At 32.7% G+C, this 18,101-nt stretch overlaps 1 protein-coding gene across 1 annotated transcript in view; it reads left to right on the plus strand.

Moving 5' to 3' along the window:
• Positions 1–18,101, plus strand: part of LAMA2 (laminin subunit alpha 2) — a 660,685-nt gene that overhangs the window by 283,488 nt on the left and 359,096 nt on the right. The window contains exons 11-12 of the mRNA XM_049771159.1: positions 1,010–1,150; positions 3,052–3,225. Of these exons, the coding sequence (XP_049627116.1) occupies positions 1,010–1,150; positions 3,052–3,225 (315 nt within the window). The remainder of the gene's footprint in view (positions 1–1,009; positions 1,151–3,051; positions 3,226–18,101) is intronic.

An 18,101-nucleotide genomic window follows, 5' to 3' on the forward strand; every position in this document is an offset into this window, starting at 1 on the left:
ATTTCCTGGGAGCAGAGGTTAATTATGTGAACCATAATTAAACATTATTTAAGGGGCTGGAGAGATAGCAGAGCAGCATTTGCCTTGCAAGCAGCCGATCCACGACCTAAGGTGGTTGTTTCGAATTCCCGCATCCCATATGACCCCCCCCCCCCACGCCTGCCAGAAGCTATTTCTAAGCAGATAGCCAGGAGTAATCCCTAAGCGCCGCTGGGTTTGGCCCAAAAACCTAAAAAAAAAAAAAAACACAAAAACAAACAGAAACAAACAGCAAAACATTATTTAAATGAAGATTGCACCCCTCCCAGTTTTTATCTTTTAGTTATTCCTTATCTGTGTCCATAGGATAGGTCCTTATGTAAACAATTTTTCTCTGTAATGGACTATAAGTTATTGTCAATTTGGATATCAATTACTGAGTGAGAATGATGTGTTTTCTTCATAATGTCACAAAATGATTAACTCTCCTTGTACCTATTTTATAAGAAGCACTTTAAAAATTAACCTGGGAAATTTTTCCATCTGTTTATTCTCATCTTTAAAATGCTATGACAGTTTTACAACATGTTATTTCCTTATACTTTCTGCAAATGTATTTTAAATGTATTTAAGTGTTTTATGTTATATTATCAATGTTTTATTATCTCCGTATATTAGTTTTATCACTTTAATTTGTCAGTATGTCTTGTGTTCTAAGGTGAAATATTTCAACAATAAAAATATGACCCCTTTTTCTTTAAATGATTGCTTTGGTTATTATGTAATAAGAATGACATATTCAGCAAATAGAAAGTTATAGGTTAGAGCATTTAGAACAGCTACTTTGTTTTATTTTTTGTTTGGCTAACAAGTAGCATTTAAAGGACTTTTGAGCATATTTTAAATATGATTATTATTTAAATATGGTTCATTTTAAATACAACTAATATATTAAATATTTATTTTAGTTAAAAAAGGCAATTCTTAATTCTAAAGACCACTCCTGTTTTTAACACATTTCTCTGTGCAGGAAAATGTTGAAGGAGGAGACTGTAGTCGCTGCAAACTCGGCTTCTTTAACTTGCAAGAGGATAATCCTAAAGGGTGTGATGAGTGTTTCTGTTCAGGAGTTTCGAATATATGCCAGAGTTCCTACTGGACCTATGACAATGTAAGAAATGTCTTCTATGTCTGTATGCTTCTCTATGTGCTTCTGTGCTATTTTTAAATAAATTATGTTTATGGAAACTCAAAATTATCATAAAATAATTGTATTTTCTCTTAAACATGGTATGTGTATCTTTGATTAAAGGCTTTAAGATTATATTTGTAACAAAGTCTATTGAAACTGCTTAAAACAAGTAGATTTGCCTTTATATATTCTACGTCATGTGAAATCTACCTCCAAGACTCATGCTTGTGAAACATTCATTTTGCTACTTAAATCCTATCACCAATCACGTGGCTTCTTAACATTGAATAGTTATTGAAGAATTTATCGACTTTATTTGTCATATTTTTACCTTTAAAATGTTTTTAAATGTAATTACAGGTTAAATGGCACCAAAAGTGACCATGAAACCCACCACTACACTCACTAGAAGTTAATCAGTTTTGTAATCCAAGCCAAGGGTTTTCCTTTATTCAATATTGTTTATTTTTAAACAATATTATTTGTTCCTCTATTGACCAAGGATGAGTGAGATAAACTGGTCTTTTTCCTTCTCCTTCTATCTTTCTTTGCTTAATACAACATCATCTAATTCTATTACGAACTGTATTATTTCATATTTTCTAACAGCTGCATGGTATGCCATTGCACATATATACCATGCATTCATTATTCACCCATCTGTTATTGAACATTGATTCCTTTGCATCCTGGATATTATTTTAATTACTGTGATGGATCTGAGTTTATGTATCTTTTCAAAATAATTTTGTAATTCTAGAGTAAATGCTAAGCTTCGTATATCTTTTGAGTAGATTTGTCACAGAAATTAACAGCAAGTTAATACTATACAAAGAAAAATATCTCATAATATTTTAATATCATTATCATTCTGCTACCTATCATATAATGGTAGCAAATACATATACATACATACATATGTAAATACAAACCAACATAATTATACATGTATAGTGGGTCCCTATAAACAGAAAACTTTACTATCCAGTGTTTTATCCTTATTTGCTGAAATTTTATATATACGTTTATATCTTCCCTGACTGGAATATGGAAGTAGAAAATCAAACCATTCTAAATTCTTTAAGTCCTTCTTTAATTCCTTTTCTCAATCAAAGATGTAAAGTTTAAATCCCTAGAGCATTTCTGATCCTTTGGAAAGAATTGAGTATTATATTTTGAATGGTGATCAGACCAAAAGGCTGGTAGACTTTGATGTCCTTGGTTTATAGTTAGAATTTAAATAGGTGAGAATTTAGTACACACAGAAAAAATAAAACACTTTAGGCACTTTTGTCTTTCTTTTCTCCTCTGTTTTATAAATGCATAAGAGATGTCTTTATAAATATTTTTATAGCAAAGGAAATTACATGTAGCAAGAAAAACATTGAATTCAAAATCTCATTATTTTATATTATATGGCATTATAACCAATTAAATCTTTTTTATTGGTTTTTGAGCCATAATTGGATGTGCTGGTTTAATCCTTGGTTTATATTCAGGGATTATACCTGAGTGTGTGTCAATGGTCTGTAAATAGTGTTAGAGAAAGAACCCAAGTTCTTTATGTATCGCCCTATCTCTCTAGCCCTATATTCAAAAATATTTTGAAGGAATTTCTGTTTTTAATACATTTTTATTTTTTGAATTATAAATTCACAAAATTTTTGGGTCAATTATACAGATAATTATAGTGTTCCATGCAGACTTGTAGGAACAACAAGAAAAAATGATTACCTATAATGAATGCATGTAAATTTAATGAAACATATTACATATATTTTAATTTTATATTTTCATTGTAATAAAAAGGAAAACTACTAGTAATAAGAAAGAAGCATTAAAATATTCCCCCTAAATAATAATTATTCTGTTTTTCAAAGATACAAGATATGAATGGCTGGTTCCTGACTGACATCTCAGGCCAAATTCGAGTGACACCCGAGCAGGATGACCTCATTCCACCTCAGGAGATTAGCATTAGTAGCAGTGAAGTTAAAAACACCCTGCCAGAGAACTTCTTCTGGAGTGCTCCAGTTCCATACTTAGGAAACAGAGTAAGTCCATACAGTGCTTGCTCCTTGCAGTTTTGCTTTAATTGACAAATTAAGCAATGTGTGTTATTTCGCTTTTGATGAAACATACAATCAGAAACATATATACACACAAATTTCATCTGTATATTCCTTTTATAATCATATATAGCTCTATTATAAATAAGTTCCATAAAGAACCAAATTAAACTCAGTTGGACATGTCTACTATTTTCTATGAAAGAGGTATGCATAAAACAAATATGTGTCTCATGACATGTACAGGTAGGCTCTCACAGCTTTACATAGCTTGGTAGTATGGGAATAAATTAATAAAATTTCCATGAGATTTTTGTTAGATAAATGACTAACACTGGAAGAAACTTGTCTTTACTTCAATAGCTATTTCTCTAGAGATATCTATAGTAGTAGATACTGATGATTTCCTCAGAGGTTTCTATTAATAAATAAATGAGTGTTTCTTATGACTCTTATACTGGTATTATGTTCCAAAGCTCAAAAAGACAAACATCTTTAAAGAAATGCTAAGTGCAAACGAGATAATATCATAGGTATAGTGTTTTCTTTTATGCAACCAACCTGGGTTAGATCCCCAGAATTTAAAGATACAATGGTATTCTGAAATCTGACAGGAGTAATTCCAAACTAAGCACAACCAGGTACAACCCCCCAAGTGAATAAAAAAAAATAAATGCCAAATTTAAATGACATATTTATGCAAAGTCATATTGCCACACACAAAAAACAGAGATCTATATATAACATATATAATATATATAAAATACATATAAAAAAATCTCAGAAATTGAGGGCCTCCCAGGATCCTACATGATCCCTTAGCCTCACTAGGATTAAATGCTGAACACAGAACAGTAGTACCCACTGAGCATCAATGGGAGAGGCCTAAAAACAAACAACAAAAAATAAATTTGATGTTTTTGTTTCTTTGTTGTGAATTGACTCTCTATGGATAGGATACTTGGTGTTTAGAATTTTATTTTATATTTGTCAACAATTTATTGGAAACAATATCTGGTATAATTATTTGTGACATGAGTGATTTTCTTGCTTATTATGAAAAAGTTAATGGCTTATTAGTTTTTTATAATTTAATTTAAAATTATACCAAAATATGTTAGTTTATTTAATTACTTATTTTTGTCATACCTGGAGGCTATCAGGGGTTACTCCTGGCTCTGCACTCAAAAGTCACTTTTGGCAGGCTTGGGGGGGACGTATGGGATGCCAGGATCAAATCCTGGTCTGTCCAGGGTTAGTAGCATGCAAGGCAAATGCCCTACCACTGTGCTATCGCTCCTGCCCCAAAATATGTTAGTTTATAAAAAATATTTTATCATCTTAATTCTTTCTATATTTTTCTTTAAGACTATAGCCTTAATTTTTAAGACACTGTCAATGACTAAGCATAAAAAATGCAGTGCTTGTCAATGGTTCTCTTTCATACTATTTGAGTATTGGTGAACAAAATCCTCTTGTCTCTTAGGAAGAAAAACAAAATACACAAAAAAGATTATACTAATCTGCTTTCTTTTACCTTTGTTTATTTTAACTTATTGTAAATAAAGAGATGTTGGCAGCTCCCAAAGACTGCTTAGATTTGGTGATTCTTGGCATATTTGGTAATCAGTTCAGTGCAAAGTTCCAAGGATATGATGTTGTTTCTGTTCCTGTGGTGCTGGAGTTTTTTGTTTTGTTTTGTTTTGTTTTTATCTGCGCTGGCAAGTACTGGAGGCTCCAGTACCAAACACAAGAGTTTTCAAGTGTCTCTAGTGCTGCACCCCGTGATTCTCAAGTCAGATTGAGAGAGCACTTTGTAAAAATTTAAATATTTTCAAAGGTTTTCATTGTTCTTTAGATAGTGAAAGTGTTTCTAGATACCTTAGAATTTTCTTGCCTATCATATGATTTTTCTTTATCTTGGCTGAAAACCAAACTGACAGAAGGCAAGCAAGTAAGTGAGCCATGAAATAGCATCAGAGAAAATAATTTGAACATCCTCTTTGTAGTTGTTGGTTCCTAATGATAACTTCCCTTATCCTGAATGAACTGTTTCTTAAAGCCACCCACATCGAGCCACTTCATAATTTCCATCAGATCATTTTCACATCAAAAAACTATGCATGCCTGTACTTCAGTTTCACTGAAGTGAACAAAATAATAGTAGCAGGGTGTGCAAATTGTTTGAATATGGAAGACTTTTTTAATGCAACCAGGAAGACTTCCATGGTTTACTGTCAGATATTTTAGTACGAATGAGATAATTTTCTTAATAATTGAACCATATAAATATTTTATACTAAAATAATACTGCAAACTCTCACAAATTACCAGAGTACATCTTAACTGTCAAGTCACATCACATAAATTATTGTGATGATGACATACTTAGCTTGGTTGATAATATATTGCTAGGAAAATAGAAAATTTAAGGCCTTGTTTGTAAATTTAATAAAGCCACTTTTCTAAATAGTTAAGTCTAAATTCTTTACCAGTAAATGCTGTTAGAATCAGAGCCATTACCAGAATCTGAGAAATAGCATATCAAAATATTAGTGCATCTGCTTAGATACTGAATTTCATTTACATCCCTGACTAGGAGGCTAGTCATTGCCTTTCATATGCTAATGTTAACATTAACATTAACAATGTTAACATTGTTAATTGTTTTCAAAAATATTTATAAATGCTATTAACTTTTCCTAAATATTTATGTAACCAATTTACCTGAAGATGCTTATATTAGAACTCTTTATCATTGTGAATATTCTATATTATAATGAAGTTTTCAGATATCATTATACTTCATCCATAAATAATTAATTATCCTCAGAAAGGATATATGACACTAATACAATTCTACCTGATACTAAAAAGAATTCAAGGACAGTGTCTAATTTTGTAAAGAAATGCTTTTGTACCTTAAAAACATTTTGATTGGGGCCAGAGAGATAACACAGTGGCAGGGTGTTTTCTTGCATGTAGCCAACTCAGGATGGATGGTGGTTCGAATCCTGGCATCCCATATGGTCCCCCATGCCTGCCAGTGGTGATTTCTGAGCACAGAGCCAGGAGTAACCCCTGAGTACCACCGGTGTGACAAAATTTTTTTTGTCTGACTACAGGTCCATTTTAGAATACTGAGGTATACAGAAATGCTTAAACAAATATGTTGTAAACAAAATCTAAAAATATCATCATGTTATTATATTAGTCTTCTATTTTTTCTATTTTTTTCTTCCTTTTTTTGGGGGGGGTTTGGGTCACACCCGGTATTGCTCAGGGGTTACTCCTGGCACTACGCTCAGAAATCGCTCCTGGTAGGCTCGGAGAACAATATGGGATGCCGGGATTTAAACCACTGTCCTTCTGCATGCAAGGCAAATACCCTACCTCAGGCTATCTCTCTAGCCCCATAGTCTTCTATTTTTTTATGATCTCAACTTTGAGTTAATATCTCAATAGCAGTTTTGAAAATAAAATTCTAATATATGAGTGGATAGTTGGCATAATTAACTGGTAAATATTCTACTTTATTCTAGATAAAGACAATCAAGTTAGGCACCCACAGTGCTACAATTGGAGGCATTTTATTTTTAAAATGCTTGCAAGTATTGATGTTTGGACTTAGAGCATTTGTTGAAAGGAGAAACTAAGCAGGAATGGAAAGAGCTAGAAAACTGAGTCCTGCTGGTAAGCTACAGGGTCCAGCTATTCAGAAATAGTTTGGGTATTTCAGACTGGCATAATTTACTACTTTGGTAAACGAAGTACTATGAGAACATTGAAATAGTCATTTACTTAAAGTTTCCCCTGTGGTCTTAAATAGTGCAACTTCTAAAAGCAATTCTCTTTGACAATGTGCCCTGAGAATCATCTTGGATTGTGCTCTATTTCTACATTACCATTAAGGTCTGAAATTCTGTCTGAGAGTTATTAAATTAATTGCATGTGATTTACTCTTCAAAAAATTGTTATTTACTACAACACTATGCTTTTTTTTTTCCTATTTCTTAACAGAGATAAGCTTTTAAATTGTCTCATGGTGCTGCCAAGAATACTGTAGCTTAGTGTAAGATGCACATTATGAGAGGCTGCTGACAAAATAGCATCTGTCTTTTGAAAGCATTATCTGGTAATTCTTCGTTGTGCTTGCTTGACTTTCAATTCTACCTCTCAATCCAAAACTGAAGCAGTAGATTTAGAAAAAAACGATTGATGTGTAGGTTTCACAGGACAGGGTATTTGTGACAAAAATAAATCACAGAAAATATTTCGTAATTAATTGTTCGATGTGTAATAAAAGCAAAGAAGTTTTGATAAAGTTGCTCAGATGATGTCAAATTGGAATTTATATGAAATTTGAACATTGATTTCAATCTTTAATAAGCATAGCATAGCCTCATTTTATCAACAATTTGGGCTTGTTGACTGCATTACTCAAAATCTTTTATTTTTCATTTTCTTTCTTCTGTCTTTCTTTTTCTTTCTTTTCTTTCTTCTTTCTTTCTTCCTTTCTTTTCCTTTCTTTCTTTCTTTTCTTTCTTTCTCTTTCTTCTTTCTTTATCTTTTCTTTCTTTCTTCTTTCTTTCTTTCTTTCTTCTTTCTTTCTTCTTTTCTTTCTTTCTTTCTTTCTTTTTCTTCCTTTCTTTCTTTCTTCCTTTCTCTTCTCTTTCTCTTCTCTTCTTTCTTTCTTTCTTTCTTTCTTTTTCTTTCTTTCTTCTTTCTTTCTTTCTTTCTTTTCTTTCTTTCTTTCTTTCTTTTCTTTCTTTCTTTTTCTTTCTTTCTTTCTTTCTTTTTTCTTCTTTCTTTCTTTCTTTTTTTTCTTTCTTTCTTTCTTTTCTTTCTTCCTTTCTCCTTCTTTCTTCCTTTCCTTCTTCCTTTCTTTCTTTCTTCCTTTCTTCCTTCCTTTCTTCCTTTCTTCCTTCCTTCCTTCCTTTCTTCCTTCCTTCCTTTCTTCCTTCTTCTCCTTCTTCCTTCCTTCCTTCCTTCCTTCCTTCCTTCCTTCCTTCCTTCCTTCCTTCCTTCCTTCCTTCCTTCCTTCCTTCCTTCCTTCCTTCCTTCCTTCCTTCCTTCCTTCCTTCCTTCTTCCTTCCTTCCTTCCTTCTCTTTCCTTCCTTTCTCCCTCCTTCCCGCCAACATTTCCTCCCAGGACTAACTCCTGATTCTGTACTTAGGGATCACCCCTGGCAATACTCTGGGGACCAAATGAGGTGCTGAAAATTGAATCTGGTTGACCAAATGTAAGTGAAGTATTTTATCCTCTTCGTTCAAATATTTTCAAATGTAGGTACCAGAGAAATAAAACAGCAGTTTATGCATAAAGCTATGCATAAAGTTTGATATTCAGCATCCCTTCCCTGAACACCACCAGTAGTGATTCCTGAGCAAAGAGCAAGGAGTGACTCCTGAACTAAAAATAAATCAAATGTGAAAGCTAAACCCTCTTTCCATTCCTAAATTTTTTATTAAAGATTTGGATTAAATATATTAATATTTCACAATGACATATGTAAATGAAAGACACAATATAAAAGTAAATAAAAAATAGCAACTGGTTTTATGACACTAATCAAATTTTTTATCAAATGTCATCAAAATTATTTTTCAGTAAAGCAGTACCAGTAAGAATAACTGCTTGAACCAAAATAAAATTATTTTTATAACAGAATTATTTACTAAAGAGTTAAAAATCAATATTCCTTTATTATTTATAGTTATAATACTGTCTAAAAATCAGTATTTGTCTACATTCCAGGATTGCAATTCATGTATCAATATATATCAATCATCGCTAATCTTATCATAGTGCTTTTTAAATAGCTTCGTATTAAAATTTATATATTACTGATATAATAAATCCAATATTTTCAAATAGTCAAAAATATTTTCATACCTGTATACATGATTTCATTCATCATGCCTTAAAATAAATAACAGTAAGGACAAAGATTAATTTTCAAAGTTGATCAAAGATGTGCTAGATAAAGCAATAGTCTTTTAAGCAACTTTGTAGGTAAAATTTAAATATTTACTAGGTCATTTCAGCTTGAATTGAGTTTATGTTTACCAACTAAACTAATATAATAGAGGGGTATGTTGAATGAAACTTCTTCCTAAGGAAATGAGAAGCAATAATTATATGTATTATGCATAAAAATATCTTAAACATTCAGTATACTTGTGAATTTCTGTTTTTATATGTGTTAAGATAAATAACCTAGGTCATCAGCTAATAAAATTGTTGTAAAACTAAAAGGCAGAGATTCATTTTTATTCAATTAAATGTATTAAATTTTCATAAGATGTTTAGTTCTGAATAGTGATATTTGTTATTTTGGACAGATCTTTCAAAAAAGTCATAAGAAAGGAAATATTTATATGAATTTTTATGTTATAATTGGTGAAATAAGATACAAATATTAGGGGTCAGAGAGTGGCAAAACACTTGCCTTGCATATAGCTCATGTGTGAGTTTTAAACCCTAGCTCCCAGGTTCGCTGAGTCTGAGCCTGCCAGGAGTGATCCCTGGCAAATGAACAGTTATCCAGAACAAATAAACAGACACTCAAACATGAATTCAATATTAATAGAGATTAGAATCCCTAAAATTGTTTTGAAAAGAATTCTTAATGTATGGCAAGAATAAATGAATAAGAGATTAAAGATCCACATAAATAATTTTACAAATATAAAAGCTGTTGTAAACATTGCACATAGAACTGCAAAATAATGAAAATTTTACATACACTAAATTGACTATAAAATGAATATATTTCTAGCACAATGAAAATTAATAAAACTTATTTAAGGAAGGCAAAGTAAACTGGAATCACATGAATATCAAAGTGATTGATTAGTAGTAAAACAATTTATCAGGTGTAGGCTAGAAGGATACTAGGTAGAATGCAGGTAGGGCAATTGCCTTGAATGTGGTAAAACTCAGCTCAATCTTTGGCACTCCGTGTAGCTCCTATCCACCACCAGGAGCAATTAATTAAAGCAGAGTCAGGAGAAAGATCTGTACATTACTTGGTGTGGCTACCCAAATTTGTCAATTAAAAAACACAAGTTGTGGGACCAGAGCACTGGCGCAAGTGGTAAGGCGTCTGCCTTATGCATAGTAGCCTAGGATGAACCGCGGTTTGATCCTAAGGCATCCCATATGGACTCCCAAGCCAGGACAGATTTCTGAGCGCAGAGCCAGGAGTAACCCTGAGTGTCATCAGGTGTGGCTCAAAACAACAACAACAACAACAACAAAAACCAACCAAACAAACAAAAGACAAGCTATATTTTGTTTACTGGTTAACTTTTACCAATGTTAAATTAAAAGAAAATCAGTTTTATGAAAACCTTGCTGAGTAAAAATAAGTTTATGATGAACATAAACTTATTGTGTTTACTACTTATTTATTAGTAACTCAATATTAAGTTATACATACATTCCATAAAATTTATCTGTATTTTTATACAATGGTCTTCAGTAAACAATTTTTTAAAATCTGTTGACAAAGTAATTGGACTGTAACATTTTAGGGAACTTAAGTGTATGCATAATTATAAATCAACAGGTATCTAGGAAATTATGCTCACCATTAAATTGCTTATTCTATTTTTTAGCAGAGCCTTGACCCTGGGTCATTTATAATATTAATAATTAAAGTATCTAGAAATAAATCTGCAGGCAAAGCAAACATCCAAAGAAAATAAAATAATTAAAGTAAATATGGAAATGTATTTTAATTAAATACTTTGAGATATAGAAATTTTTATAGAGGGGCCGGAGAGATAGCATGGAGGTAAGGCGTTTGCCTTTCATGCAGGTGGTCATCGGTTCGAATCCCGGCGTCCCATATGGTCCCCTGTGCCTGCCAGGAGCAATTTCTGAGCCTGGAGCCAGGAATAACCCCTGAACAATGCCGGGTGTGACCCCCCCCCAAAAAAAAAGAAATTTTTATAGAGAAACATTTTTTGTGTTTGGGCCATACCCAGTGGTGCTCAGGAGTTACTCATGGTTCTGCACTCAGAATTTGTCTGTGGCAAATTGGGGGACCAGATGAGATTCAGGAAATAGAATATAGGTTCACCTGGATCTGCGGCATTCAAGTCAAATGCCCTATCACTATGCTATCACTGCAGCCCCACTGTATAGAAACTTTTTATATAAATGATTTATTATATGCTTAATACATTACAAATTCTAAGCATTGATTGAATTTCAGCTATGTAGTATATTAGAGTTTTAATTAACATATAACACATTAATCTCAGGAATATGTCATATTTACATATAGCATAATTACATATGAGTAGGAGAGATTGGGATTTGATTCTTTTTTTGTTTGTTTGTTTGTTTGTTTTTGTTTTTTTGGGGGGGGCCACACCCGTGACGCTCAGGGGTTACTCCTGGCTATGCGCTCAGAGGTCGCTCCTGGCTTGGGGGACCATATGGGACACCGGGGGATCGAACCGCAGTCCATCCAAGGCTAGCGCAGGCAAGGCAGGCACCTTACCTCTAGCGCCACCGCCCGGCCCCGGGATTTGATTCTTGACACTGAATGATTAAGAATGTTTGTCTGTCAGCTGTGGAGCTGTTAGATAACTGTTACAATCTTGAGGAAGGTAGGTTCCTTTTATACCTATTTTACTGAGGGTTTTAATCATGAATGGTGTTGGATTTTGTCAAATTCTCTCTGCATCAATTGAAATGATCACATGACTTTTATCCTTTCTTTTACTGATGTGGTGTATGATGTTGATTGATTTGCAAATATTGAACTATCTTTGCATCGCTTAGATGTACCTACTTGGTCATGATGGATAATCTTTTTCATGTGTTTTTTGATTCAGTTTGCTAAGATTTTATTAAGGATTTTTTAAATCCATGTTCATCAGTTTGATTGATCTTTCATTATCTTTTGTGGTGGTATCTTTGTCAATTTTGAGAATAAGCATGATGTTAGCTTTATAGAAGGTATTGAGAATGATTCCCATCTCTTAAATATTTTGGAAGAGTCTAAGGATCGATGATAATAACTCTTCTCTGAATGTTAGATAAAACTTACCCCAAACTTTGTCTGGTCATGGACTTTTATTCTTGGAGAGTTTCTTAACTACTGCTTCAATTTTCTTACTTGTAATTGGTCTGTTTACGCTTTCTGCCTCCTTTTCCTTAAGTTTTGGGAGATTATATTTTTCCAGAAATCTGTCCATTTCTTCTATCTTCTCTAGCTTAACAGAATACAGTTGTTCATAAAAAGCTCTCATGAATTCTCAAGAAATGGGAATTGTCTTGAACACCTATGGCCCCAGACTAGAGTGAGGAGAAAGAAAGAAACTGAATGGAAAGGGAGATATACAAATATGAAAGGATGGGGGCCAAGGATCAAGGCATCTCAGGTACATTGATAGTGTTAACAAAGGGCAGAACTTAATATCTAAGGCAAAGGAAACAACAATGGAATCGAGACCCAAACATTTACAATTTAAAGTTAAAACAGGCCAGCTATACTAGCATGCTAGGGGGACAGCGGTGGTGGTGATATGGGATGCATTTGGAGAACATTGGTGAAGTGAAGTACACACTGGTGGTGGGTGGGATTGACCATGATTCATTGTATTTTTGAAACCCATCAATGAAGGACTTTGTAAATCACAATGGTTTTGATAAAATTAAATTAAAAATAATAGTGTAAACCATAGTGTTCAAAAGGAACAGGAAGAGAGAGAAAAGCAAAATGCCTACATGTACAGAGAAAGGCAGGCAGGTGATTGGGAGGAAAATTGAGGACATTGGTGGTGAGAAAAGTGCACTGGTGAAGTATATGACTAAAATTCAATTATGAACAATTTTTAACCATGGTGCTTAAATAAAGTAAATATTAAAATAAAGATATTTCATTTACAAGAGAACAGAAGTTAGAAAGGAAATATTATTATATGTGATACAGGCAAAATTTAATAGAGAAATATTTGAAAGCATAAAGGAAAAAATTAACAATAAACAGAAAGTGTCAATTTAAAATCTTTTATTATACAGAAAGATCTTTTAAAATAGGTAAAATAAAATACATAAAAATTGATATGCCTTTTCACCAACAAATCTGTGTTAAGAAAAATAGAAATTTCTTTAAAGAAACTACATAGACATTTATTTCTTAAAAAAATCTATCATAAAGAAAAAGTAAATTAATGTTTTTTTCCACTGAATACCACCTAATATAAGACCTCAAAATAGTGATTGCTTTAGGCCTTGACTAAACACAATGGCTAATGAATGTTAAAACAACACAAACTAGGATCTGATATATCTTTGGTGAAATAGTCTCTGAACTTGTCCTAAAGAAAACCATAAGAACATCAAAGATGTCTTCTTTTCATAATCCTATTGATTTTTCAAAACTAAAGAAAGAAAAAAAACGGCATCAATTTAAAGGATCAAATATTTTTTGTTGTTAACCACATCTAGTCTTGTTTCAACCCTTTAAACTTTCTTCATTCTCAATCAAACCTTAGTAAAGAATTCTTTAATATATTTTAACTTTATTTTACTTGTACTTAATATTCAGTGAGTTAAATTAAAGAGAACTAAAAACTCACCTTATCCTATACCTAGTCCATGTCATTGTGAAACAAAACTCCAATAAGCTGGCCTTTTTTGTCTATGATATGTCAGTCCCATAACTAATGTAGATTAGTGTGTCAGTAGTAGAAGACAGAGAAAAATAATACAAGTTGTTAGATGTAAAGGGATGAATTATAGTACAAAGGAAGATGGTTGGCTTGTACATGCCTAATATGAAGTTCAATCCATAGCAACAATAGTCTTTCTGGTGTGGTACTCAGGCCTCTCATCTGAGGTCCTCATTGAAAACAGATATTGCCGACCTTTAACCTGGATACACTTAATAAAGAGACAGAGAGGAAAAGTAAAACAATCTCGATTTTGAACACCTTTCTCAAAAGATTTCTTCTCCATTTAATTTTGAATCCTGTCTTTTAATATTACTGTTAAGGATTATTTATTGGACCGAAGAGATAGTACAAGGGCTAAAATTGCATGCAGCTGATTCCCACTTGATACATGACACTGCAGATGATCCCCTGAGCATTGCCAGGAGTGGTCACAGAGCACAGAGTCAGGAGTAAGCTGTGAGTACAGGTTGGTGTGTCTCCAAAATTAAAAAAAAAAAATCAACTGTGTAGTTAAGTAAATAAGATAACACAGAAATGAAAAATACTGCTATGTTTTTAGTCCAAGGAAACCAACTTAAAAGTCTTCACCCCGTCTAGAGATACAGCATATGGATAAAGACACTTCAAATACATATTGCTTCAATCCCTGTCACTATGCATGGTGTACTGAGCACAAAACTAAGAGTAGCTTCTGAGCACTACCATATTTTGCACAGACTTTTTCCAATCCCACTAACCTGTCATATAGCTGACCTATATGGTCTTCAGCTCCACTAGGAGTGATCCCTGAGCTCAGAGCCAGATCAAAATCCAGAGAACTTTTAAGTAAATCCCCCAATGTCTATAAATTAAATATCAATTAAATTACCTTTGGTACAAACATTCAATAAAGTAATTAAACTTACTAAAAATAAGAAAATATTTTTGTATGCTGATATTGACTAGTAGAAATTAGGTGATTAATATACACAGAATAATAATATACAAATAATATAAATATGACTAACATCTGTCTAAGTATAAGTGGAGAAAGAAAATATGTTCCCAACGTTATGGTCACTTCTTAGGTATTTAGATAATATTGTAATTTTTTTTTTGCCTGAGAGATTATCTCACTCAGAAACATAATATTGTCAGGGTTATAATATAGTAAACTTTAATTAGAATAGATTTTAACTTTAGTATGTTACAAAAGTAAATTTGTTCACAATTTGTCACTTATAAAAAATGTTTCTTTGATGTATTCCCTTCCTAAATATTGAATGGTTCAACCCTTCAAGCTAAATTTTTAGCATATTTATTTAATTACAATGCAAGTGCCCTACCAAGTGTGTTATTTATCAAGCCCACTGTAACACATTTCCATCAGTGTGTTGTTTCAGGGAATTCTGCTACAGTTACCAGGATCTACTGAGAATACATATAACTGACATATCTTCCGGAGATCTTTTTCTTCTTTTCATTTCCTCCAACAGCAGTTCTTGATCCAAGCATGTGCTTTCTTACCATTCTTTCTGAAGTTCTCCCTCTATAGTTGGATCTGAATATTTCAGGTTGTTAAAATCAAGCATTTTCCTCATGGAAAAGAGAGTTCTGTGATAAGGCCCCAATGAGAAATGTGATGAATTATTAAACAGTTAGCTTGTTGGGTGATTGAAAATTACCTGCAAAAGAGTGCTTATCTCTTAGAGGCACTTCGGATGCTAACGGAATTGAGCCAATTAGGCTGACTGTCTCTTCAATGAGTTGTGACCTATCGATGGTAATAGTTTATTATGATGATAAATGAACCCATCTCTCCAACTGAGCCTGAGTACACACTTCAGCAGTTTCTGTGAATCATGAGGCCATTACCTCTCAACTTCACATCGGCAGCAGTGACAGCCACTGTAGAAGACAGCATGCATGACTAGACACAGATGATTGTTTTACTTGGATGAATATATTTACAGCTATTTTCAATAAAATAGTAGCTCCTCATGCATTTTTGTCTCCACATCCAAGATATTTACCGGATGAAATTCCTTTTATTAGGAAGAAGAATCCCTTCTGCTGCATCTTTCTAATCTAGGTTTTGGCTTTCATTGTTTTTGTGGTTTAGTTTATTGTTTTCAATGTTTAAATTTTCCATTTGTCTGTATCTCCTGTTCAAATAAAATTAGTTTCTCACACAAAAGATACATGTAATATTTATATAAGTATAGTTTTGAAATTAATTTAAGCTTAAATTTTGCTTATATTGGGTCAGGTTGGGGTATATTTGTAGGTAAATTATATAAAAGTTGACAGTTTAAAACTCATAAATATCTGAAGACTTTAGTTTTTTTGGCTTTCTTTTTAAACAAAATGTTAAAAATTCTTTAGGTAGTTACTGGAGTTTGATATTTCCTTGCTCTGAAGGTGTATTGTTTTTCGATATAAGAGAATTAGAAGTGAAAAGATCATTTATCATGTTTACAAAAATATATAGCCTTCTAATTCTTAATAGTAGATAGATGTCAGCTGCCAACTTTCCAAATACATTTCTGGAAAATAAAAACTGTTTACCAAGCAAAACTAAATTCATAAAATTACCACAATAAAGTACTGTAGCAGACACCTTGATAGGATCGCAAACTAATGGTCAGAAGATGAAGATCAAGGGAAATACTCATAAGTTTTAGGGGGAAGGTTCGATTATTTCAAGGTAGATTTTTATTTCAGATGATTGAGCAGGGTACTTGGCATCATAGCCTTGGATTTGTCACAAAGGTGAGACAAAAATCATGGATTGGTATTAAAAAGCATAGAGTTGCCTCTAAGTAAGGTAACTGTGATGAATCATAATCCAGGTGCCACTTTTTCTTGGAACTTGTTTGGAGAATTTTTTTAAAAACAGATCTGAAATTATACTTGCTCCCAGCATTATTTATCAGGGAGGGAATTGTGTGTGTGTGTGTGTGTGTTTCCAAGCTTTGGCACAAAATAGCTGTGTGATTCTTTTACATGTAGTACTGTTAAGCACACTTAATTAATTTTTTTATATTATTTACCCATGTGTAATTTAGACAATATCAATTCTGAATTTTCAGAGTTATTTTGAGGATTAAATGAGTTAACACGAACACATCACTCAAAACAGTGCCTGATAAATAATTGCCATTTGCTATTTCTTAATATTAAGTTCTCCAACTGGGTTTAATTTGAAATCAGAGATGATTTCACTGATCTTTTAGAAAAAATAATCCTCACAGATACTGAAAAAGGGAAAAAATAAAGGAACAAGAAGGAAAGAAGGAAGAAAGGAAGGAAGAAAAGAATGAAGGAAGGTAAAAAGATGGAAGGAAGAAAGGAAGAAGGGAAAGAAAGAAGGAAGAAAACACTGAAGGAAGGAAAAAAGGGAGAGAGGTAGAGAAGTAGAGAGGGTAGGAAGAAGAAAACATGGAAGGAAAAAAGGATGGGAAACATGAAAGAAGGAAGAAAAATGAAAAGAAGAAAGAAGGAAGGAAAGAAGAGAGGAAAGGAAAGAAGATAAAGGGGAAGAAAAGAAGAAAGGGAGGGAGGAAGGTAAAAAATATTAGACATACAAGAAAGAAAATATATCAGGGAAAATTTGCTCATGTGTATTTAATTTTGAGGTTATTTCGAATTCAAAAATAACTCTCTATGTCTTAGGACCACCACTTTCTTATAACTCAAATATATCAAGAGGTTTTCTGCTCATTAAGTAAATAAATGTCTTTTCTCCAGTTTTTATTTGGCACTAGGTTTGAGTTAATCAGTAGCCTGAATTTTCTGGAAATAATTTCTTTTTAATAAAATAGAACATTAACTAATGCTCAAGAAAAAGTTTTCACGGGCCATTGAGGGCTTTTTTCAAGGTTATGTAACTGTTGTAAGCACTTGCCTTGCACATGACTGAAATTTATTTGATCTCTGGCACTGAATATGGCCACCTCCCTAAGCACCATCCAAAATGACCCAGAGCACAAAGTGAAGTTCTGAGCACAGTTGATATATTATAAAAACAAATAAAATAATGAAGAAAGTACGACTGATCAATTATTCTACATGATTCCAGAGACTTAATTTTGCTAAAACTCAATACAAAAATGAACCAAAATCCTGTAATATACCTTAATTTAAATACATTTATTGACCTCCTATCCACCAGGTTTGTCAAT

The sequence above is a fragment of the Suncus etruscus genome, chromosome 4 (genome assembly GCF_024139225.1).
Source record: "Suncus etruscus isolate mSunEtr1 chromosome 4, mSunEtr1.pri.cur, whole genome shotgun sequence".
Classification (NCBI taxonomy): domain Eukaryota; kingdom Metazoa; phylum Chordata; class Mammalia; order Eulipotyphla; family Soricidae; genus Suncus; species Suncus etruscus.